This window comes from Podarcis bocagei (genome assembly GCF_964188305.1).
Source record: "Podarcis bocagei genome assembly, chromosome: 3".
Lineage (NCBI taxonomy): Eukaryota > Metazoa > Chordata > Lepidosauria > Squamata > Lacertidae > Podarcis > Podarcis bocagei.
In genome coordinates, this window is record NC_138127.1 from 43,595,751 (window position 1) to 43,622,496 (window position 26,746).

General features: G+C 42.9%; 1 protein-coding gene across 1 annotated transcript; it reads left to right on the forward strand.

Annotated features, from left to right (window-relative positions):
- Positions 1-7,190: 7,190 nt before the first annotated feature.
- On the forward strand, positions 7,191-22,783 carry RNF146 (ring finger protein 146). Its single transcript, XM_081187778.1, has 3 exons — positions 7,191-7,720; positions 17,666-17,819; positions 21,035-22,783. Exon 3 carries the CDS (start codon positions 21,036-21,038, stop codon positions 22,083-22,085), a length of 1,050 nt encoding a protein of 349 aa, XP_081043904.1. The 5' UTR covers positions 7,191-7,720; positions 17,666-17,819; position 21,035; the 3' UTR covers positions 22,086-22,783.
- The last annotated feature ends 3,963 nt before the right edge of the window (positions 22,784-26,746 follow it).

Consider the following 26,746-nt stretch of genomic DNA (forward strand, 5'->3'; position numbering starts at 1 on the left):
CTCAGGTGCTTTGCAGTGTTGCTCCTTGATAACATGCTCTGATTGCCCCTCCTGCCATGGCTCTCATGTCACCAGAGAGATGCAAAGTGTTAACTAGCACTCCAGAGACTGAAACTCTGATATTTCCAGACAGAACTTCAGTGTTAATTTTGATAAATGAAAGATTCCTGTCAGCTCTTTTTAGAAACACACAGATTTCTTTGAAGAATGCAAACAGGATTTTTTTAAAAAACAGTTGAATAAGTCTCTCTCTCTCTCTCTCTCTCTCTCTCTCTCTCTCTCTCTCTCTCTCTCTCTCTCATATCATCTATCTATCTATCTATCTATCTATCATCTATCTATATCTATCTATCATTGTATCATGCCTCTGAAGCCCCCAGCCACTAAGCCACAGTTGGCAAAAGACGTGATACCAATACAGAAACAGCTGTTTGCCATGCTTATTGATAAATAGGGCAGGGACAGAAAACATTATTCAGCCAAGGAGTCAAATGCAAACATTTCCATATGACCAAAAGCCATAGTCTTCCCATAGAATGTCAGAAAAGCCCCCACTCCAAGCTTCCTATCAACCCTGTGGTCTTGATCAGAGGCCCTTCTCTGATGAATGTGTGGAAGGTGGCCACACAAGAACAGGCCGTTTCAATGTTCTCCCCAGGGAGACACACCTGGAACCTTCCTTGTATGAATTTGGGCGCCCTTTGTATTTACTCAGGCCTTTCATAGAATCATAGAATTGTAGAGTTGGAAGGGTAATCTAGTCCAACACCCTCCAGTGGAGGAATCTCAACTAAAGCATCCATGACTGATCCAAGCACCTTGGTCCACATCCTTGAGCCTTACTAACTGAAACTCATCCAACATAATAGGACTAGACAGTGCTCCGGACACCTCTTGAGATTCATCTGCCATAGCAGTGGAGTCAAGGTCATGGCATATGCAAGTGACAATCTTTATATGTCCCTTGCCTCTGCGGAGGGGAAAGGGTGCCGAAAGCCTAAATCTCAACAGCAAGTGGCCTGACCATGACAAGGGGTTGATGTCAATATAACCCATTTTCAGATCACCCTCTTCCTGCCCAGTTGAGGGGGAAAAATCCCAGAGTGGGGCTAGCCGGTGGCATGCATTCGGCCGGTGACAACTTGGGATAGCCCCATGATCATCATGGCAGCCATGAAGTTCTGAGCCATCCAAGAGCCAGCCTCCTCAGCATGGATGTTGAAGTCCCTTAAAACCAGTAGTCTGGGAATCCTCAACATCATTTCCTACACCAGCTCTGTCAGCTCAGGCAGGGAGATTGCTGGGCAGCAAGGCGGATGGTAAATCAGCAGAATCTCTAATCTGTCGAATTGCCAAATGCCAGGAACGCACACTCTAGATTCATCCCACCCCTCCGCCAATCAACTCAAAAATGGAATAAATTGAGAACTCTCATTGTGATCTGGAAACCTCACTGTGAACTGACTTTAAGGTCAGTTACAGAGTGTTCTAGAAGCATGAAATTGGGACACTTCATAGTTGACCGGAAAGTGGCCATACTGAAAAGAAACTTCAGAGCAAAATTTGAAAAACAGTAATTAAAAGGTTCAACGTGAAATAATTTTTAAAAAATCACCCTACATGTGTTACTTGGCTTAACAACGTGGGTTTTTTTTGTATGTGAATGGCCTCTGCTAGTAATATAATTATCACTGACTGTAGTTTCTGCATTTCATTCCCTCTGACTTCACTGTTTACAGTCCCGACTCAACCTAACTGTCTCTGTGTGTGTACAGTGGTACCTCGGGTTACGAACTTAATTCGTTTCGGAGGTCCGTTCTTAACCCTTAAGAATTTAACTGTTCTTAACCTGAGATTCGCTTTCGCTAATGGGGCCTCATGTCGCTGCCGTACGATTTCCCTTCTCATCCTGGGGCAAAGTTTGCAACCCAGAGCAACTACTTCCAGGTTAGCGGAGTTTGTAACCTGAAGTGTTTGTAACCTGAAGTGTTTGTAACCTGAGATACCACTGTACTTGTGGCTCAGGGCAATATTTCATGCATATTATGTATATGGAAGTTTTTAATGTCTGGTGTCTTACTGTGTTTTAATATGTTGGAAGCTGCCTTGAGTGGCTGGGGAAACCCAGTCAGATGGGTGGCATATGATGATGATGATGATGATTTCTACCAGTACAGTTTGCTTACTGCTATTTTGTTAGTTAAGTACTGTGTTACATTTGCTTTATAATAGAGAATTTAAAGCACGAATTTTAATGCAATCTTCTTCTCAGAGTTCTTTTTAGAAACATGCTTTTCTACTTTGCATTTATTAATGAAGAACATTTTTAAAAAATGCTGCTATTGTCCATAGGCGCCGACTCCATGGGGCTTGAGGGGGCCCGAGCCCCCTCAAAAATTCGTTTGGGGGGGCTCAGCCCCCCCAATAATCTCGGGCGGCGGTGGGCGCGTCCGCGGCTTTTATAGGGCGCCCGGCGCGCACCAGCTCGATAACGGGCACCGGCGCGGCGGGGGGCGCCGGGCCGGGGGAGGGGGGCGGCCGGCCTGTCTCCTTGGCAACCCCATTGAGCAGCGCCGGCTCCCCCGGGAGGGCCATCCCCCCGCGCCGCCGATCGCCAACACCGCCGACGCTGTGGCTGCCCGAGCCCGAGCCTGAGCCTGAGCCCGACCCGGAGCCCGAGCCCGAGCCTGAGCCCGACCCGGAGCCCGAGCCTGAGCCCGACCCGGAGCCTGAGCCCGAGCCCAAGCCCGTCAGTCAGTCAGTCAGTCAGGAAGGAGAAATGGGGAGGGAGACGAGGGAGGAAAATTGCGCGCAGGGTGAAGAAAGGAGAAGGGCGAACGAGACGAGCTTCCAACCCAAAAAAGGGCTGGAAGACTGGGAGGATGCAGGATCGGGAAAGAAAGCGACGCCTTCCCCGCCCGCGACGTCGCCCGCTTGTCATTGGCAGCGCAGCGGGCGCCCAGAGGGGCTGGGCACCGGCGCAGGGCCGCTCCACAGCCGCGGAGGACAGCTGCGCGGCTAAGACGGGAGAAGAGGGCAGAGCAAAGGGGGTCCCTTCCCCAACCTCCGGCTCTGAGACTTCCCTGAGCCCCAGAAAAGCGAAAGGATTTTCTCTTCTTCTTTTTTTATAAATATTTTATTAAGGTTTCAAATACAAAGTTAGAAACATACACTGAAGAAAAAAGTAAAAGAACAAGAAAAAGAAAAAAAGAAAAAGAAGAAAAGAAAACCAACCATTCAACACATTTTTTATATAACTAACTGGACTTCCTCGCATCTCCCTTACCCTGCATTCTTTATAATAAAGATATCAGCAAATTATTACCTTGTTTCGTACCTTATTTTGTACTTTTCAAATACTATACCTCTAAATTTAACATACTTTTCATCAGTTACTTATATCTTAAATTAAACATAGTATTACCTTAGATTTTGACCTTTTCTTACTTAAAATATAATTTCCTGTTTCCCAAATCTAATTGCTGAAGCTATAGTTTCCGAATCATGTAAATTTTTAACATTCATACAACTTATATTGTTTTTGTAAATAGTCCTTAAATTTTTTCCAGTCCTCTTCCGTTGTTTCTTCTCCCAAATCTCGGATTCTGCCAGTCATTTCAGCCAGTTCCATGTAGTCCATCAATTGCGTCTGCCACTCTTCCAGTGTGGGCAAATCTTGTGTCTTCCAATATTTTGCGATAAGTATTCTTGCTGCTGTAGTTGCATACATAAAGAAAGTTCTATCCTTCTTTAACACTTTCTGGCCAACAATGCCCAAGAGGAAGGCCTCTGGTTTCTTGGGAAAGGTATACTTAAATACCTTTTTTAACTCATTATAGATCATTTCCCAGAAGGCCTTCACTTTTGGACAAGTCCACCAGAGGTGAAAGAATGTCCCTTCAGCCTCCTTACATTTCCAACATTTATTATCAGACAGGTGATATATTTTTGCAAGCTTGACTGGGGTCATGTACCACCTATAAATCATTTTCATAATATTTTCCTTCAAGGCATTACATGCCGTGAATTTCATTCCGGTGGTCCATAACCTTTCCCAGTCCTCAAACATGATGTTATACCCAATATCCTGAGCCCATTTTATCATGGCTGATTTGACTGTCTCATCCTGAGTGATTTTCTCTTCAACCTGCCCTCCATCCTCTTGCAGAAAACTCTTTGCCTGCCCTGCCCGTATCTCGTTTTTGCTTTTTAATTCCACACACGCACCCTTCGGACTTCGTGGCAATCGGGCGCGCGGGTGCGTTTCCTAAGAGAGTGAGGACCCCCGCCTCCTCCCCACCTGCTCCCTCGCCAGCCAGCCAGCCGCGCGCCCTAGCCGGAGAGCCCCGGCCGTCCCCGTCGCGCAATCGGCTGGATCTCCCTTCAGCAGGCCGTGCTCACAACTCGGCCCAGGGACCCCCCAGCAGCGGATCTCCGGCCCAGCTGAAGAATCCGGCAACAAGCCCCCTCCTCCCCAATCGCTCCGCCGAAATACGCTCCAAAACCCCCCAGATAGGCCGCCGGCCGCCAAGTCTCGTGGCGCCCTGAGCGAGGGTCTCTCCCCAACACCGCCACCTCGAACTGCGTTCTCCCGGCTACCCGAGCGAACCAGCGGCAGGACCCCGGTATGGGCCCCCCCAATATTTTTTATAAGTCGGCGCCCCTGCTATTGTCTTTAGACTAAAGAGCGGAAGTAAGGTTAGTAAAGGGTTTATGTTTGTTATCCTTATGTTAGCTTTTAAATATTCATTATCTTAACAGCACAGCCATATCTTCTACTGAGAGTTGGATGATTGCGACATGATCACATTCAAGTCCCCTTGTCTTGGCATAACACGGGTAATTGCCAGCTTGTGCACTGAGTCAAAAGCTGTGCTGTTCCAGCAGAAGACAATTACACATGTAACTATGGCAGCTGAACCATGAGGCGCAAGGGGAAATATGGGCATGTAGGCCTGAAAGAACAGATGCTAGCTTATTTAGCATTTCAAGGTTGGAGTTGTCTCTTGTGCATCCATGTTCTAACAATGGAATACAAGAACACACCAAGGATCCATCAAGCCCAACAGCCTGCATCCAACATGACCAATCAGACATATGTGCAAGATGGAGTAAGTCATATTTTGTGTGGTTAAAACATCAGGTAATCACACATACGATAGGTATGATTAAGACTACAGTGCTGAAAATATGGCAATGCCAGTGAAATACAGTGGTACCTTGGTTCTCAAACATAATCCATTCCAGAAGTCCATTCGACTACTGTAATGTTCGAAAACCAAGGCAAGGCTTCCGATTGGTGCAGGTGCCCCAGAAACAATAGCCAACAGCCGCATCAGACGTTTGATTTCTGAAAAACATTAAAAAACCAGAACACTTCCGGGTTTTTGGTGTTTGGGAGTCGAAATGTTCAAGTACCAAGGCGTTCGAGAACCAAGGTTCCACTGTACCATAAAGGAAGTGTTGGGCTTGGGCATGTCTACATTATGAAGCCGTTTCCAGAGGAGTAGCTGCATTGGGCTATAATCCTCATCCCAGTTACCTGGGAGTAAACCCAACTGAACTCAGTGGGACTTAGGCAGAGTTAGAAATGTTAGTCTTACAGCAAAAACAACAAAAAGTATTGTGTGGAACTTTACAGACTAACAATTTTTACTATGGAACAAGCTTTCATGGACTAGTGTCTGCTTCACCAAATGCATGAGGTGTAATCCTCAATTGCAGGGATGTAACATAGTTGCAAGGGTGCAGGGAGTTCTTTGCAGTGGGGTCAGGAGGAAATGAAAATGCAAAAAGAATAGCTAGCAATGGTTTAATTAGGTAGAGAATGTATGCAAAATAAGCACAGTACAGTGATACCTCGGGTTACATACGCTGCAGGTTACATACGCTTCAGGTTACAGACTCTGCTAACCAAGAAATAGTACCTCGGGTTAAGAACTTTGATTCAGGATGAGAATAGAAATCACGCAGCGGCCACGCAGCAGCAACGGGAGGCCCCATTAGCTAAAGTGGTACCTCAGGTTAAGAACAGTTTCAGGTTAAGAACGAACCTTGGGAACGTATTAAGTACTTAACGCGAGGTACCACTGTAGCTATTTACATCAGCACATTTTGGGAAATGAGACAGTGCTGAGCTGACACAGAATCTGCTGGATCTCATCTGGCCTTGATGCTATCTTGTGACAGGACTGATGATCCAGATGGGCGGGGTATAAATAATGATGATGATGATGATGCCTCTTTGTTGCAGCAGCCTAGGGACTGGTGTAGTAAAAAGCTTTCTCCCCTCTCCCATATTTTCTGCCCTGGCTGGTGGGGCTATGGATGCTGTGAGGGGGCTATGCTGCTCTGCCCCACTGCTGCTAACCAGGAGTTATGCTTGCATCCTTGGAGTTTAACTTATCCTTGGCGTTTAACTTATGGATGAATTGCAAATGTACAGTTTTAGGCTCGAGTCTCCCAGTGGCATTCCTTTGTTCCTATTTTCAGGTAGGTAGCCGTGTTGGTCTGACACAGTCGAAATAAATAAATAAAAAATCTTCAGATACAGTACAGTGGTACCTCGGGTTACATACACTTCAGGTTACATACACTTCAGGTTACAGACTCCGCTAACCCAGAAATAGTGCTTCAGGTTAAGAACTTTGCTTCAGGATAAGAACAGAAATCATGCTCCAGCGGCACGGCGGCAGCAGGAGGCCCCTTTAGCTAAAGTGGTGCTTCAGGTTAAGAACAGTTTCAGATTAAGAACGGACCTCCGGAACGAATTAAGTACTTAACCCGAGGTACCACTGTACGCTGAAACAGAAGTCACCAGACTCAATTGACTGCATCAGACCAACATGGCAACCTACCTGAATCTATTTACCATACCCATTTAGTCCATCACCCATCTACTACCCTTCTGAGGAAAACCCCACTCCACCCTCTCACTATATATAAGGGTCTGGTGACTTCTGTTTCAGTGTATCTGAAGAAGTGTGCATGCACACAAAAGCTTATACCCAGAACAAACTTAGTTGGGTCTCTAAGGTGCTACTGGACAATTTTGTTATTTATATTTATTTCGACTTTGTTCCTATTGCGATTGTTGCTGTTATTATTATTATTATTATTACAGCGTGACCTGGCGGACTGAAATGTTCCCCTACTGGCTTAGGGTTATATTGCCACTGATTTCTCCTGCCAGGCTTGAGGCTCTAGCGAAACCCTCTCTCACCTGCCACACAACACAGCTGCCATCCTGGTGCTCCCACACACTCTGTATATACAGAGCCGGTGACTGTCCTACTTCCTCACCCGCTCACTCGTCAAAGGAGGGAAGTGACCTGCGCGCCCTCATCCGCAAGGGGCGCTAGAGCGCCCACACCAACCCGCGAGCCCCATCCCTCCCTTTCCGTTCCGGCCGCGCATCTCAGCCTTGGCTCCTCCCACCTCCGGCGCCGCTTCTACGCCCCTCCCTCCTTGCGTGCTGACGTCTCCGGAGCTCGAGCGCCTGCTCGCTGCCCCTCACGCGGAGGGAGGGGGGGGCGGCGGCGGCGCAGAGCAGTCTCTAATCGCCAGGCAGAGAGAGAGAGAAAGGCAGAAGACGGCCGGCAGGAGGAGGAGGCAGAGGAGGAGGCGGGAGCAGAGTGGCGACGGCAACGACGCTGCTCCTTCGGCTTCAACCGCCTGCGGAGGGATCAGGCACAGCGGGGAGGCGACTCCCGTGAGGGAGGTGAGTGCGCGAGTGAACGCTGCCCTTCGGGGGATGATGGAGGAGTCGGCGCTGTCGGCTCTATTGTGTCCGGGGCCTTCTTCGCTCGCCCCCCCCCAGCGCCAAATCCCCGCCTCTCCGCGGCCGCTTCGCTTCTTCCGGGCAGCGGCAGACCCGAACAAAGGCCCCGTGTCGTCGTCGTCGTTGTCCGCGCGCCCCGAGTGCACGAGCCGGCCTCTTTTTTGGGGGGGGGGAGAGGAGGTTCGCTCGTCAGCCCTCCCTCTGGGTCACCTATTGGCTCCGGCCTCTCGTCTCCCTCTCCCCTCGGACTTGTTTGGGGAGCCATTAGCTCCCTCCCTCCAGCCCCCGACACGCGCAGCCACACTGGGGAGGTGCGTGGGGTATCCTCCTCCTCCTCCTTTTTTAATAGTGTTATGGGGAGGGGGGTGTTTCTCCGCCTGGCCATCCTTGCTGTCAACTGCGCATTTATTTCCTAGAGATGTTTTTCTTCCTCTCTCATACATAGCCTCAGTCGCTGTTGCTGCTGTTGTTTTTCCTGGAGGTGGGGGGAAGCGTAAAACAAAAAACCGACTCCCTCCCCCTCCAGGCAGAATTTGGGGAAAGGCTGTCGTACTTGATACCCATAATAATAATAATAATAATAATAATAATAATAATAATAATGTGCGATGACAACTTCTTGTTGGGCCGATTGTTGTTTACCGTGGAAAGCTCTCTTCCAGGATTTTAAATACTGGTTGGTGGAAAGAGATATTGTTCCACTTGTGCTTTTCCTCTCAAATGAACAGTGGGGGGGGGGGGGGGTGTATGAAAAAACACACACTGCCCTGGCTCTCCCGTTGCTGCGCCACCTTTGAGGGGAGGGGACTAGAACAAAGAGCCACATGATACCATCGCTTGATACAATTGACAGCAGCTGATATTCAGGAACTGTCATTGTGAGGGGTAAAATAATCCGTATGAATATGATATTGTTATAAACTGAGAGAACGGCTGTAGTTGAAAAGCAGTACACAAATGCTTTTAAATGACCGTGTCATTTGTATGCTTTTAATTTTACTTTTTTTCAAAATGTTTTTCAGTTAAGAGAAAATGAGATGCTTTGCTAAACATACGTATTTGGCCATGGGGCCTATTGGTAATTGTTTCTAATTTGAAAGGACTGCAGTTGGAAAACTTTACATTTAAGTACTGTAGTAGCTGCTGCATAGGGTATCAAAATCTAACCTTGTTTACGTATTTTTGTCACAACCACATTTTTTTTGTATTGAGATCAAATTGTTTCCTGCTTGGCAGGGGGTTGGACTCGATGGCCCTTGTGGTCTATTCCAACTCTATCATTCTATGATTCTATTCTATGAAGCTAGCTCAATTTGAAATAGTTCAAAATATGTAATTTTCAGGTAACATAGCCACAGCTTTTGGAACAAGAGGTTTGAAGTTTAAAAAAAGTGAAATGATACAGTTTGCTGGACAAATTACTTAGGCCATAGCTTTTTTAATGTTGATGGATGTAATTGGAGGTGTACTCATTGACAATGTGAGTATGTAAAGGTGCTTCATAAGTCCTAGAAGTATTAAATACTAAATGAAGAGAGGACTATCCTGACCTGGAAATCATTGAATGTGGTTCATTGTAGCCCATAAGAGATGGCTGAAAACATCAGAGGTGCCCTGATCCAGGTAACTGTAGATGCAGTATGCTGCTTCATGTCCATTGCTGCCCCTTGCACTGCACTCAACACAGCTCAGTTGAATGCAGTAATGCATGTTAGCCCACAGGTGCTGGCCCATAACTAGATTTGTACCATTTCACCCTTCATCTTTTGCACCTCAGAACAGTAGACATGCAAGTGGAAGCTCAATAACACTAGCTTTGGATTGAGAATATTGGTTTGATAGTTCATGTCCTGATCCTAAATTTATATTGTTAACATGAAAACATGGCCTCATGTTAGGGGTACTGTATCTAGCTTTTTCTTTCAGCCTTTCTCAATGACTTTACAAGACTCCTGATAATATTTTCAATGCTTTTTCTTTACTTAAAGTTAAATTGCAATGAGATAACATGGATAGAAAGCACCCAGAAGTACTTTGCTTCCATGATTCACAACTCTGAAATCTGACAACTAAGTGCTTTTAATGCTGCTCTTTATAGCAGTCAGTTTGAGTCTTGCTGTTTCCTCTGTGTATAAATGGGAGGTGAAAATAAGTTCCTGGTCTACTTTGTAACAAACACAGGAGATTGCTTCTGTGCTGAATCTGGAATACTATTGGGAATAGATAGTAAGGAGATCTTATATTTGAACAGCAGCAAATTGGGTAATCTAGGCCGGAATAATAATTATATGCAGTGTGCCTATTAGGATGCTTTAATGTGCTTTATACATAGTTTTTTTGTTTTTTTTACCAGAAGTAAGATGGGCTTCTATGTTTTCGCTTTGTTCATATTTGATATAGATGACAGAGTCCAAATGAAGAACAACACAACAACAGACACATGGGTTAAAATCTGGTGGCCACTGAGAATACATGATCAGAACCAAAAAACATTTAAGAACTTCCGTAAGCAGCACAATAAAGTGAATTGAAATGGAACCAGTATTTTCCCACTGGAACACATCACAGTAGGATATATTCTGTATCTGAATTTAGAATTGAACATTCTGGTTCTGTAATCAGTTTCTGCTGAAATGAGAGGGCAAATTGCTTTTGCTCCTACTAAGTAATAAATTGATTTGACTGTGATTGTTGAAATTTATTCTGTTTTAGAGAAATACCATAGCATGTTTTTCCTGATGCCTCTTGGTCCACAAGGCCTTTCAGTTGTACATGTTCCATCAATTTAGTCTTTTTTAAAAATAGGGCACATTATTTTTAAGCTTTTTAGAAAATTGAGATGAGATACCCAATGATATTCAGCTTTGGAACTGTGGCTGCAAATGGGAAATCAGGTTGGTATCAAGGAATATCAACTCAAAATATATGCAAATAAATTTATTGTGCATAAAAAGATGAACACACATATCCTTATGAAAGATAGTTTTTTAAAAAAGTACCTACAACCCTACTAAAGGGTAAAGGGACCCCTGACCATTAGGTCCAGTCGTGGCTGACTCTGGGTTTGCGGCGCTCATCTCGCTTTATTTGCCAAGGGAGCCGGCATACAGCTTCCGGGTCATGTGGCCAGCATGACTAAGCCACTTCTGGCGAACCAGAGCAGTGCACGGAAACACTGTTTACCTTCCCACCGGAGCGGTACCTATTTATCTATTTGCACTTTGACGTGCTTTCGAACTGCTAGGTTGGCAGGAGCAGGGACCGAGCAACGGGAGCTCACCCTGTCGCGGGGATTTGAACTGCCGACCTTCCGAGCGGCAAGTTCTAGGCTCTGTGGTTTAACTCACAGCACCACCTACATATCCAAAGAAAACAGTCATTTATCAAATGCAGATGTGCAAACAACTCCTGGTATCTTATGCATTCTTTCCTGAGAAAAGTGATAGCATATTTTTATTAATGCCTATTGGTCTGTAAGTGCTTAGACTGGAGCATAAGGTGGATGAGAGCATCCTATATGAGTGTAGTGCCTCATATTGGGGGACTTAATGGCAGTGATATTAGACAGTAGTAATTTCAAAAGAGAGAGACTCTAATCTCATGGATTTCACTGGGTCCACTAGCTGTATGCCAGTGCCCTTGATCTAGAGAAGTTGGCAAATATCAGAGTGAGCACCTGAGTGCAGGTGCTATTCGCACTGCACTGTTTTCAGTGGGATGTTAATCCTCTCCCTATAATAAACTTTTGTAGGAAAGCAATTACAGATGCCAGTTTTCACTTGTATGACATAGAAGTCATAGTTTGGAAGGAAAACTAATGAATAGACAAAATGTCCAGGTTGGCATAAGCTATTTTCCAGAAGTGCTGCTGGCTGTCATTGTGCAGTACCTCTTATGAATCATGGCACATATATTTGCAAAAAGTTTGTCAAGCTGTAAGATTGGGGGTGTTTTAAGAATGGCTGATGTAATATATTATTATTTATTATTTATTGCCAAAGTTCATGGACTCCCAAAAAAGTTTCATGACACCACAAATCATACACATGTCCAGAATAGTGTCCTTTTGATGTGGCAATGAATTGTGTCTTTTCCAGCAATTTGGGTGCAAGACACTATCAAAAGTATCACTTTATCATATAACAGACAAAATATGTAAACAGGAGCTGGAGTTGTGCACTCCACAATAAGAAGACTGTTTCCTACAATATGACATAAAATAAAATTTGAGAGTCTCATTGAGAATTGTTTCCAGGAGATGTAGATATATAAGTTATAGTGGCCCAAAGCTGAACTTTGTTCTCTCTATTTCAGCAATTATTGGCATTATTATATTATAAGCACAAGGAACTTTAAAAACTTTGATTCACCTCAAGTGGTACAGGAGAGTGTCTTCTACAAGATGACTTAAAATATGTCAAAATATATAGAATATAGTCAAAATATGTAGAAGAGAATAAGGAACTGGGGGCTGTGTACCCCATAATATATTTGTCCTATATAAATATAAAACATACTCAAGATATATGTCCTGTATAAGGTGGCATAGACTCTAATAGGCTTCATATTGGGCACAATATGTTTTCTAGTGTATGGATTCACACCAATAACTACAAAAGGGGTATAAACTAACTCAAGATGGTTTGAGTGTATTTTTGGGGGTGGTCCAAGGATTGTTGTGGGAGTGCTTACTCCACCCCACCCCTGTTCCTTGCTAATTTATAGGTACAATCTCCAGGACATTTGAGTGTATTATTTGAGGTGGCATAAAGCTTTTTATAGGATAACCCCCCCACCCTGTTCTTCCTTTTTCATATTTTGGCTATTATTGACCTTTGATGTGTTTAGCATCCAGAGTTTTAGTCCAGATACAGTTCACTGCTGTGTTATAGAGGTCAGTGTTCTCAATCTGTTTGATTTCTAGTGGCCCACAGACCCACCCCCTTGCTTATTTTCTATGTATTTCGGCATGGGGTTTGTCCAAATGAAGAATTGGCCAGGAGTCAATATAGTTCTATCTCATTAAGGTCACCTCGCCTGGAGGTGTGAATATATGATTTGTGGTGACCTAAAGCTTATTTTGGGGTGCATGCCCTCAGTTTCTTGTTCTCATCTACATACAGTATTTTGGCAATGCCTTATGTCATTATAATTTAATTTAATAGGCTATTTTAGAACTCCTCCCCCACAAGCATATTCAATATACATCCCATTGAAAGCAATTTAATGTGGAAGATAAGTCACATAAAGATGTGTGTTTTGAAATGTGTCTGAATTATGCACATACAAGCATCTTGCTCATACTTGTCTCCTCCAGATTGTGGAAGTGGCTGTGTTTTCATGGATATGGTATTTTATACTTTATAGATGTGGCATTGTGATTCGACATGGCTGTGTCCAAATAGTAGAAGTATACGATTGTGCCCAACCTAGCTATGTTGATGGTTCTTAGATGTGATGGTGTCTTGACTCTCTATCTTCCATACTGTTTTCAGTGTAATGCCTTGACTTTAGATCTAAGAGAATTACTTTAGTTGAAGTTCATCTGCCAACACATTTTTTTCTGTGAAATTTCAAATGAGCTACACAGTCATATTTGGTTTTTCTGTGTCAACTGGGGAAGGGAAACTTTGGGGTTCTAGGAAGAACTTTTGTTCTGTACAGCAGCTCACTTGACAATAAGGAATTACATTCCCAAGGTTACTAGCTAAGATGCTTTTGTTGCATTTATATAGCACCATTCTAGTTTTCAGCCTTCTTATTTCTCTCTTCCTGACCTATTTTATTGCTCATTTGTGCCCCTTTCATGCCTTAATAGATGAATAGCTTACCTTTTCTGGGTGTCACCAAATGACCTAGGAACTGCAGAAAAGTAACTCACAACTTACGTGCGTTTAACTTGTGCACATTCAGCTTTATGCACTTGACAAAAAAATTTTAAAAGGGGGCAGGCATCTGGGAATGAAGACTTTGGGAATCCCACTCGCCATTGAACCCAATGTGTTTTGACTATATGTGATTTTCATTTTATGCACTGTCCCTAAAATGTAACCCCAGCAATAAGTTGAGATTCACCTGTATCTAATACACCTCTTCCTCTGTGTCCTACACTTTCTTGGTGGTTAATCCCTATTTGTCAACCCCTCTATCCTGACAATCTCCAAGACTGAGAATGTTCAGATGTGCTGTAAGACTTTCCTGATTTAACCAGTGTTTAGTGAGTGGAAGTAAATAAGCAGTGGTCCACAAAATAAAGCACACAGTTCCTTTATATAAAGATAGATGAACATGTAATTGAAGTATTTTAATCTTGCTAGGAGAGTTTGTAAGTACTGGATCTTCAGTGCATCATAGGTTAAATGCAGTGATTGAGTGAAATCATTTTCTAAACTTGCCTTTAAAACATTTATAGCCTTTAAAAATATCATTACTTCAATCTTATAATTATACTGTGGTCCGTTTCCTAAAGATAATTACATACTTATTTCAATAAAAAGCACACTTTCTTAACTCTATGATAAATCTTTTAATTATTCATCCATCTTCCTTCCATTCTGTCCATTGGAGGCTGGTTTATCCTTGCAGGTGGAAAACATTTTGACTTTCAAGTAGCATGCACTTATGATTCAAAGGCTGTTGCACTGCAACATTTTTCAGAACAAATTTGTTCTGTCTGATAGGCAACTTATGAGGTTGTCGGTGGTTAATGGTATTAACCTTGATGTACAACGTAAGGCCAAGTGGACTGGTTTTATTTCTCCTGGGGGAATTCCAAATGCCATTTGTTTGCAACCTTTTCCTGTGCTTTTTGGGGAAACAAGGCCTGCAAGTATGTATCAAAATTCGAGATGGGAGAATGACTATATGTACCTTGTTTCTTCCTGAATTTAGAAGCATGTTACAGAGTTTGTGACAGTTTTTCTAGCCTCATACAGCCACCAGTTACATTGCAGAGCACCTGAGGCACATTTACCATATGAATTTCTGGGAGAATGAAAAGCTAGTATGCTTCTGAAGCAGAACACTGGAAGAAGGGGATAGGGATCAGGGATGAGAAAGAAATGGAGCAAAACAAGACAGTGAATAAAGGCAGAACTGAGACCTGGTTGAGAAAAATAGGGCCTTCAGCAAGACAGTACTGTTACATTAGATCTGGGAGTGCAGGAACCTGCAGTGTTGCAGATAACGAACAGTTGTGGGATACAGAAAAAGGGGTAAGATACTGGGGACAAGAGAGTGCACTATGAGGAGTTCAGGCAGATCTGTGTGGATGCAGAGAGGAGAGCCCACTGTGAGGTGCAGAGAGAAATGGGAAGTTGTATGATAGATTAAAAAACATACGGAGTTACAATTTTAACTTAATTTTTTTTTTACTGTTAACATAGCACCTGGCTCTCATGAGTTAGTAGAAATCTGAAAGTGGCACTCCAAGTGAATTGTGTGTGTCTGCCCTAAAGTAATGTTTTAAAAAGAAAAATCACATGACACCTGTCTGCCTGGTTATAGCCTTTTTATTTTTTAAAAAAGGGAAAAGGTTGTGAAACAATTACATGCAGCACACAAGGGACTTCAGTGCAGAGGTTATTACTCAAAAGTTTTAATTGGAAGTTCAGCCAAAATCTTCCCAAAGCTCTTTTACAATTATGTACATTACCATTAACCTCTCTACAGGACTTGTCGATTTCTTGACTTTATTTAGCTGTATTCATACGAGATGAATTTAATGTATGCAGTAAAATTTCACTTAAATAGATCTGCTTAGGCAATTGAAAGTTCTGCATCCTCAAGTTCAATAAAAAGTGCCTTTCAGTGTAACCTCTCTAGCAGAAAATGAAATGTAATGCATCTTGGTTAGATAGCTGTCTAGACATTGTGTTTTAAAACTCTTAACTGCACAGGACTGGTAAATGCTGTGAAGCGGAACCTTTCAGTTTGGGGTGAGTCTGAGGTTTGCCATGAGAGATGTCTAAATATGATGAGGAGAAAGGAGAGCATTGTATTAGGTTAAGTGGTAGGATTTGAATTTTGGGTGCCTTTGCCCTGGAACCTGCAGACCTCAAAATATCCTGCCCTAATAGTCCAATAGAATATTCAAGAAATAATATGATGGCTTTTGACGTTCAACAGACTGGTTCCCCAGGCTTCCAGTGGACTAACATATTCTAGAGCAGCTTACTTTAATTGCCAGCATGAATTGATTGATTTTTATTTTATTTAGCAAAATTAATTGTATACTGCTTGATCGTTTTATTTTTGTAAACCACTTAGCAGTTCTACTGGCAAACATCAAAACTGTCAAGAAAATACAAAGTTAAATCAGGTACTTTTAAAAATTCAAAATGGAAATAAAATAAGCGGTTAAGCAATAAAAATAGATTAAAACATATGTCAGTTCTACATATCTGGATAGGCTTGTCTGAAGAGAAATGTTTTTAGCCGGTACTGAGAAGAGTAAAGTGAAGCCTCCTGCCTGATGTCAATAGGCAGGGAGTTTCAAAGTGCAGGTGCTGCTAAGCCTAAAGACTGATTTCTCACAAGTGCAGAATGACTGTTTTGTGATGTTAGTCCTGCAGATCAAAGTGGTCAGGTAGATATATAGGGTAAGTCGATCGCTCAGGTTACTAATGCTTGAACTGGGACGCAGGTGGCACTGTGGGTTAAACCACGGAGCCTAGGACTTGCTGATCAGAAGGTCAGCAGTTCAAATCCCCCATTGCTTGGTCCCTGCTCCTGCCAACCTAGCAGTTCGAAAGCACGTCAAAGTGCAAGTAGATAAATAGGTATCGCTCCGGCGGGAAGGTAAACGGCGTTTCCGTGCGCTGCTCTCATTTGCCAGAAGCGGCTTAGTCATGCTGGCCACATGACCCGGAAGCTGTATGCCGGCTCCCTCGGCCAATAAAGCGAGATGAGCGCTGCAACCCCAGAGTCAGTCACGACTGGACCTAATGGTCATGGGCCCCTTTACCTTTACCTTAATGCTTGAACTACTATGGAAAAGTTCTCCCTGGCTGTAGGTGTTGTACAGGCTGCAGTTGGTAAAGGGCACTTCTAGCCACTTAAGTTGCATGGACCTCCAGTAACAAAGATAGATCCAGACTGCAAACCTGTTGCTTCAGAGGGAGTGCAACCTGTCCAGAGCTGATCAGTTTCTCAGACACGAGAACCACTCACCTACACAGTCTCTTTGATCTCAAAACTGTTTGCTACTTTGATCTTAAAATGACTTAAGAGAACATATCTATGAAATAAAAGAAAATGCTTCAGATGTAATAACTGAGTAACTGAGTTCACTGTGGAAGAACCTCCAGCTGGAAGGCTATTGGCTTAACTGAAACTTTTGCCATTGCCTCCTCTGCTCCCAGAACCAATTCCATTCACATCTGTTCTGTCTCATTGAAGCAGCAGGAGAGGCAAGACGGTGTACGTAATGCCATCCATTGAACTGACTGGGACCAGCTGCCATTTGGCTCCATCTCTCCCAGAACTGTTTTGTTCACTGATTCTGACATCCTTGTCTATGACACAGTGGGTCAGTGTGGCTAGCTGCTAGCCACAATGTTGGCAGATACAGGCCACTCAGAGATGGCTGTGGGCAGGATTGCAAGGGGTTGGTCTAGATGACCCTTGGGGTCTCCTTCAGCTCTACAATAAAATAGCTGATTACTAAATTTGCTTATTTTCATCCCCATCTCTTTTTGTACTTGTATTGTAAGCCACTATTATCATTGTGTGTTATCATGGCTAGTTGGACAGAAAGCTGCTATTTATAAATATAGTTCATATTTATAGTTCATAAATATATTTGTATTATATTTATAGTTCATAAATATAAATAATTGGTTGCTCTTAAGTCTGATAGCTCTTTATTTTCTCCTTAACTTGCAGTGGGACGCTGACATTGCCCATGTCCAGAAAGCAGCATGCAAGAAGAATAAGTTGTTAACTGGGAAACAAGGCACTTAGCTCTGATTAGATACATATAAAGATGGTTTAATTTTGCAATATGTTCCAAGAAGAGTGATAAGAAGAAAAAAAGAAGGTAAGGTCAATGTGATGTAGATCTTGTATGTGTCCAAGTATGGAGTTGGCATTTCAAATGTGACTTGTACTTGATACGGTAAACTACAAGTGCATGGTAAAAATTCATCCCCTCTCAGACATCAAGCTAGAGAGAGGTTAAAACTAGCTGTTTTGTCAGTAGGTGGCTGAGGAACTCTGAGAACCTTGGCTGCCCAGTGCCAAAACAAGCTCCATTCTTTTGTTCTGTTTTCAGGTGGGAAGGGTGGGCTGGCTTTTGAAAATGAGCAGCTGAGGTATTTGGAGTAAGTGGGCAGGCCAGTACTGTAGAAGCCGCTTCTGCCTTGCTACAGCTGTATGCTAGAGAGGGAAAGGGATTGTCCCTGGTCATCTGTGAAGATGCTGTGTGAGGTTGGGGTCTAAAGCTGCAATCCTTAAAAGTTCTTCCTTTGCACTAAGCACTACTGAATGCAGGGATTTACTTCTGAGTAAATTCATAAGAAGGTGGTAAAGGGGAGTAGGTAAGGAATGTTTAACTGTGTTTCTGGTGCATTTTTTTATTTTGGTTTTCTATACACTACTCCAATATTTTAAAATGTGAGCCATCTTATAAATCTTTAAAATAAATAAATGTTTCTGGCAATCTCATGTTTTTGTTTGATTACAGGGGCCAGCCTAAACTTGTTGAACTCTGTTCCCTTGCTAAACAAATGCTTTTGTACTGTTAATGGGTATTATGAGGCTCTCAATGCATGCTGTCACTTTTTAATTGTGGAATTACTCAGGTGTACCAAGTTCTCCTTTTTCTACTTTGTTTCCCAACCTGCTGGGATACCCAAGTAAGTGGATATAGGATTGCAGCCTTAGTCTATGTGTTGCACAAACCTTCACACAAAATCTCACCTTGAAATTTGTAAAATCCGGAATACATAAGCTAGAATATTTCAACTTTTTTGAGTCCACGGCTCCCTTGACCAACTGCATTCTTTCTGTGGTACCCCTGTGGGGCTCAGAATCCCAGTTATGTCACCCCTTGCCTGCAGAGCTGGCAGCCTCTCACCCTTTTTCAAACACCCTCCCTTGTAGAGTGTTCCCTCAGCCTCCTCTCCTCTCCCCTCTCCTTGGGAGTCTTCTGGGCAGCCGCTGCTGCTGCCCATAGTCTCTGAGCTGCCCCCCCCTTCCCCAAAGGGAGGTGCCTCCTCACACTTTCCTACAGGGGTCTGGGAAGAGGATGCCCCCCAGCCTTAGTGGCTCAATGGAAACTGGCCAAATGTGAACCTGAGACCTGCACCTTACCTGGGAAGCCAGCCCCAGAGGACCATTTGCTTGTGGAGGTTATAGCCAGGGCTGCTACAACAAACAGTTGTGCAAGCCTTTGGGAGGCAGAGATGCAAGAGGGCATCAGAGGAGGGAGGGAAGGAAGGCCAGAGGCCAGTGTTGCCATGGCACCCCTGACCATCATTGAAGGCACCCCAGAGTGCCATGGCACACTGGTTGAAAACCACTGACGTAAGCAGATAACCATGGTTTTCTATTCCTGAAGTCACATGTTCAGACATCCTAGATGGATCAGGCAACTGTTGACTGAATTTTGTTAAATAAATACAGTAGACTTGAGCTAAAATCTTTATTCAAATATCTTTCTGGCCTTGTGTTTGTGAAATGCAAACACATAATCAAGATTTGGGACCCAGTTCCTATGACTTAACTGTGTCCAATTTTTTGATGTGTGATATTGTGCTGTGCCATATGTAAAAAGTAGGGAGTCAAGACTGACCAAGGCCAAACACTCTTTTGTACAGATTGTGATGGGTTCATTAATTCTTTGACAAAAAGCCATGACATTTGTTCACTTCACTGTCATCTCAGCAAAAATTGCAAGGAGCATGATTAACACTTGTTTTATTTATACACATATGCAGAATATACAATCTACTGAATCTAAGCAACATGCTGCAAACAAATAAAATGCCTACAAGAATAAAAAGTTGCAGTAATACAGATGTTATAAACTCCTTGGATGGGGAGTATGGGGAAATAAGGAGATCTGTGCTTATAGCACTGAAAATACATTAAATTGGGCGCCAGGCAGGCCCATCTGGGGAAGGAATTCAAGTAAATAAAATGCAATAAGAAGGTCATTTCTCTACTTGCCATTTACCTGAGATGGCAGGGTAACTAGAGAAGACTTTTGGTGCATGGGCAGGTTGATGCAGAAGCATGTTCTTTCAAGTATTCAGGTCTCAACCTCTGTAGGGCTTTAAAGTTAAGCACCAGTGCAGTAAATTGGCTCTACAAACAGAGCAGTAGCCAGTAGAGATCTTTAAGCACAGGCAAGATATGATCCCAACGAGTCCTGGTTAGTACCAAAAACAGCTGCTAAGATACTAATGGCAGCTTCTGAGCAGAAAGCCCCTGCACAAGGTACTGTAGTAGTATAGCAAAATTACTGTAGGTAGGCTGTATCTCTCCAGCAGGGGCTGCATCTGACATAGCTGGTGGAAGGTACTCTATACCATACTGGCCCTGCATTGATTAAGATGGATCTGTGGGCACCCCTATCCAGAACAGATGACACATAGGAACTACTACCACCATTTACATATTCTCAGTTTATTCATCATCATCCAGGGTCGGTTCCCCCCCCCCTCCGTGATCTCAAGTATCAGTTTTAAACTTCATTGCCTAACTTCAATCAGAGGCGAGAGCGCTGAATGTTTCATGCAGCTAATGAGGGACCAGATAGGACCCTATAGTGTAAATTCCTAGGGCTTAGCAGTAGTCACCCAGCACAATGTTCCATAAGTTCCACAATGTTACTTAACTAAGCACTAGCAGTGGTGATCAGAGGCAAAGTAGTTATGGAGGACAGCTATCTTGGTGTTGAAACGTTAATATGCAATTTTGTTTCACCCTTTCTCTAGTGTGGTACTGTAAACTATCATATTTGCATCCTATCTTTTATATATATTAGGTTGCTCATTTACTTCATTCTTGTAGGGTGAGCTTCATGTGCAGGCAGCAGCTTGAACCCAGATCTTCCAGCCCATATTTTCTGCAGCACACTGATTGTCATTGCAGATTGATATTTTGTTTTGTCTGTATATGATGCTGTTTATGTACATTTTTGTAGCTTTTTTTCAGTTGTTATAAACTGTTTAGGATAAAGTCCTGTGGTTAAGCAAAGTAGGCTAGCAGTAGGTCCTGCCAAATTATGATACTTTTGTTGTTCCCTAGGATGGCCGGTTGCGGTGAGATCGATCACTCAATCAACATGCTTCCCACGAACAAGAAGACAAATGAATCATGTTCCGGTGCAGCACCATCTCTCATGGTCCCTGAATGTGCTATCTGTCTGCAAACATGTGTCCACCCTGTGAGTCTGCCTTGTAAACATGTCTTCTGTTATCTGTGTGTGAAAGGAGCTTCCTGGCTGGGAAAGAGATGTGCACTCTGTCGTCAGGAGATCCCGGAGGACTTTCTTGATAAGCCAACCTTACTGTCACCTGAGGAACTCAAAGCAGCCAGTAGAGGCAATGGGGATTATGCCTGGTACTATGAAGGCAGAAATGGATGGTGGCAGTATGATGAACGTACCAGTAGGGAGCTGGAAGATGCCTTTTCCAAAGGTAAAAAGAGCACTGAAATGTTAATTGCTGGGTTCTTGTATGTGGCAGATCTTGAGAACATGGTTCAGTATAGGCGAAATGAGCATGGACGTCGCAGGAAAATAAAACGGGACATAATAGATATTCCAAAGAAGGGAGTGGCTGGGCTTAGGTTGGACTGTGACTCTAATGCTATCAATCTAGCAAGAGAGAGCTCTGCTGATGGTGCAGACAGCACACCAGCTCTAGGAGCTGCTGCTGGGCAGCCTCTAGCAACTGCTTCTGTTAGACCCCTTCCTTCACTAGATGGTCAACCGACAAGCCCTGCAACGCCATCACCTGATGCAAGCACTCTAGAGAACTCTTTTGCCAACTTGCAAATAAATGGAGACAGTATGGTTGAAAGGAGCCATAGGGGTGAGGGAGAGGAAGACCATGAATCATCGTCTTCTGGTAGGGTGCCAGTTCTTGACACCTCCATTGAGGAAACAGAATCGGATGCTAGCAGCGATAGTGAGGATGTGTCTGCCCAACTTCAGTTGCCTGTATCCTCTGCTCAGCAGAGACATCTGAATGCAAGTCAGCCAGCCTTGGATAGACCAGTGGTGGGGAGTGGGGTGGGAAGCACCAGTGTAAGGTCTAGAAGGCCTGATGGACAGTGCACAGTAACTGAAGTTTGAATCTAGAGCCATGTTTTGAAAACTCAGTCTTGTATATGTACATTTTGTCTGTATTGGCATTGCATTCCAGCCTAGCAATGTATTCAAAGTGTTTCAGGGTGGGAGGAGGGGAAAGGGAAAACCAAGCCTGGTCCTTGAACTTGTAAGAAAATCTCTTAATATGTCTTGGCTGGAAGATTCAATGTTTGAAGAAAAATAACAAAACCCTGGGGTGTGTTAATGGTTTGACAGCTACTTAGCAATACCCAGTTTCGTAAATGTCTCACGTTTTATTTTGTAGTATATGCTCATCCCCAGTAAAACCCTGTCCCCCTTTTTGACCAGTGTATATTCACTGTACAACTTGGAAATGTCATCATTCTTCATTGCATTAAGTATCTTTACTATCTTCATGGATTGATGTATGGAAGGAAAACTAAAGCGAACTGGAAAGGAACAAGAATTGGGGGTATGAACCAGATGCTTAATTTTAACATAAAGTAGGTGTGACTTCTAAAGTTCAGATGTTTTACTAAACAAAGAGCAATCATCTTCCTGAATGAAATGTAAAATAACTTCTGTTGCAGAGTTTTACTTGTAAACACTTCATGGTGTCTTCATCGGCTCTTCCGTCTAGTCCCTGTAGCTTGTTTGTTTTCTTGTTCCGTCTGGTTTTTGTTACAAAATTTATAATTTAATAAACTACATTTTATCAACCACCTGAGCTCTGTTTCCACATGGGTCTGCACCCATGTCATCTTGAAGTTAGTTATCAGAGGAGGAGTAGACACTGCCTTTGGTTAATTGTAGGACTTTGTGTGCTGAAAATCAACATGAAACACAATGTGCTGAAGATTACACAGTGCTTGAAAAAAAATGGTATAATATATGGCTCTATAAAAACCCATTCATTTCTCCTGCCTTGCCTAATCTGCCAGGATAGGGAATCTGCAGAAATTTGTAATGTAGTGAGATAGGCAGAAAGCCAAACCACAGCTTGCTATTTTGGTTAAGTGCCATCTGTGAAAATACACCTCTCACAGACTTTCTGTACTATTGCTAACATTGGGCAAAGACATCCTTTCGTGCGGTGTGGATAGATTACTTGGTGGAAAAACCATCACATCCATAGCCCTGCAGTTGGGTGGGTGGTAGTCTAAAGCTGATTTGGTGTCAGGAGACAAAGGGAACATTGGGTCCTGTGGATTCACAGCTATTGTAGAACACTCCATTTTGCCCTACACTGTCACTAAGAACACCACTGGAATTTCCAGTGGGTGTCTTGGGAGGCCACTGGAAGTGTGGGTGTCTTGCCCATAGCCCATTTTGTTCATCAACAGAGCTATACCTCTACTAGCTCCTTACATAGCCTTTGGCTTTGACCCTCTAGCTTTGTAGCTCAAACAATATATGGAGGGGATATAGATGCGTGCAATTTAGAGCAAAAGAAAACACAATGATCCTACCTTCCCTACATAATAAGACACCTGGCAATTAGAATAAGATAGCCTGCACGTTATATGCAAAGGATAGGCACCTTGTAGTGAGAGCCCTTTTGCAGATACTGTTTTCTGCTATCAGACTGTCAAATGTTCAGAAAGCTACTTCTGTCAGTGCACTGGTTTCTGTGATTTTATGGATGGCTCCTTTGCAATTAACATATGCAATAGCTGACTATCAATAGTGTTCAGTACTGAAAATGGAAGGCTAAGAACTGGAACTCCCCCAGTCTTTCATTCTAGGTTCAGTCTTTGCTTCAATTCTTAGTGGCCGCCACTGAGCACTACCTCCTTTCACATTTAACATTAACCTGCATAGACATTGTAAAGTATCAACAAGTGTTATAACTAGCTATGTGAACTCAGTACCATTTATACATGAAGTAAATGACAAGCAGGCCTCCATAGTAAAGCCACAATCATGGCAGCATGAAGGAGATTCCTGACCTATCCATTAAACACAGCTGAATAGCTACTGCACAAAATAGAAATATCTTTTTTTATATGCATATCTGTAAGTGCCAGGGTACTGTGTATCATTTGGTTGTTATTTATCACTCATTTCTGGTAATACTGTCTTCAACAAAAACACAAACCTAAGTTTGTGCTTCTGCACAAAGCTATTCTTTCCCTGGTCTGTTCTCAAGCTTAACATCCATGTGATCCCCATATCAGAAGTGGCAGCTAACTACTTGAGTTACACATAAATAGGGGCCTGGATATAGATGCTACCTTCATAAACATCACAGTACAAACCTCATTTTAATCAGCCTGTTTGCACATGGATCTTTTGCAGCTCTGAAAAAATACTCTATCTCCATATGTACTAAAAACAAGAGATGATACTCTTTAAAGTACAGTTCCCCATCCACAATAAAGCAATTTAAATAATTTATCCTAGTCCCATAATGTGAACTAGTTTAATAAAAGGCAGCTGATGTTTTAAGTCAGGAAAAGAGAGGGCTCCAAGGAAGAGTATACCTCACCAGGGCTTTTTTCCAGCCAGAATTCAACGGAACTGAGTTCTGGCACCTCTCAGGTGGTTGCCATTGTGATTCTAAGAAGTGGGAAGTGTTTATGGTCAGTTCTGGCACCTCTTTTTCTAGAAAAATAGCACTGCCTCTAACATATTGCCAGTTTTTCAGCTATCAATGTGTTTCACATAGCTGCGGGACATTGATATATACTGATATTGAACATGCTCTGCTTTTGCACCCTAGCACCATGCCTTCATGTCAACAATGCTGCTGTATCAAGCAAAATGAAGGACGGCTCTAATAACACTTTCATCAGGAATGATTCTATAAATTAAGTGAATTCAGAGAGCCTAGCTGCAGTTATTTTGGATTCTCTGTGCAAGCCTCCAGCAGGGATTCGCAATCCTTGGCTTGCCTTGATAACAAGCCAAAAATCATGCTTGTTATGACTCACCATGCCGAGAGATGAGCAGGGTCTTACTTCATATCACACCATTCTCCAAGCTAGGAGGTCAGTGCGCGCGGGGGGACGCTTGCTGCTTTCCAAGAGTCTCCAAGGCTCAGTTGTTAGCTGTTGAGCACCTGCTTTTCTCAGGAGAAGCACATACATTCTTTCCCAGTATTACACTCAATAGGTTAGAAATGTGCTCACCAGTGGTATGTCTGTCTATGAGCACTTCAGTTTTTCTTGATAAATTGAGTTATGAAAAAGCTGTGCTGCAGAAAGCTTGAGTCAAGAGGTTGCCATGTTTCACCCACCACTGCAAATGTCTTGCTGTAACAGACTTTCTGATTTGTCACAGCTTTGTATGCCGAGTGTATCACCAAAAAGAACAAAAATAAAACAAAACAAATCTGCACTCCTCTTTGCTGGATCAACTGCTTATCATTACTGGCTCTGATAAGGTCTATTCCCCACCCCGCCTCCCAGGTGACATAACAAGAATAACAGTAGGGTCATCATTAGAAAGGAAGAACTACAAATAATAGTATTACAAACAGAAGTAATGACTTGTTTGACTCAAAGTTCTTGCAGTCCTAACACAAATACGAGGAAGTTTATACTATAGAAACTACAGCTTTAAATGCATCAGGGATATTGTAAACAAAACCAATTTACTGTTTCCACAAAGCAGCTAGATACTGGTTTTGGCACTTGGAATGCTATTGAAAGTTTGCAGATGCAAGTCATCTTGGAGATGCTTTCTTGTATAGGCTGAAAAAGGTAAGGTCAATTAAGTTAACCAGGAAATCCATCAAATATGCCTTTGATCCATATATGCCTAGACACCATCACTGATATTTGCAGATACAGCATAAGATTGTGTGAAAATCCCTTTTACATTTAACAATGTGTCTGCAAACTTTATCTACACAAAGACCTAAGATGAAGGTGAGATGTTCTTGCACTTAATACAAAATCTTATAGTACCTTCAAGAATAACAAATGCATAAGCTTTTGTAGATGAAATCCACTTAATCAGATACAATGTGGACTTGGGTTCATGAAAGCTTATGGCATAATAAATTTGTTGGTTGTTAAGGTGCCTCAAGATCCTTTGTTATTGCTGCAACAAACGAACATAGTTTACCTTTCTGGTGTAAGTTTGAGATAGTTTAATAAGCTGAAGGCAGGAGCTTTGGGGCTGTGCATGTAGTGTATGAGCTCACTGAGTACCACCTAGATGAAGTTTGAGGAAAGCTATACTGTTACTTATTTTAGTTCTGACCTGGCCAATTCTCAGTGTACATGTACACAGGGCTAAAGTTGCTTTTAGGTTAAACCTATTTTTGATCAAACTGTGTCAAACTTGGACAAGTTCAAGAGCTTTGAACTGGAGACATCAACAACAACAATCAAATCCATTTGAAAAGGATATCATCTTACATCCATCTCAGGTCTTTGCAAGGATAAACTTGGCTAAAACGTTGCACTTGCCTTTCAAAATATTATGCCCGTACATAACATAATGCACATGAAAATAATGCATTCAGTGAAGATGCTTTGAAAGAGTAAGTTTAATTACTACTCCAAGTATGATAGCTCTTACTATGAGAGAGAGGAACATACATACATTTGCATACTCACCGGGATGCAAATGTCTGCCGGCTGATTTGCAGACTTCCATATGCATACAACCTCCATGTGCAATATGCAGCAAGTTGCTGGAAGGGAAATATATATTTACCCTACCTGGGACTAAGC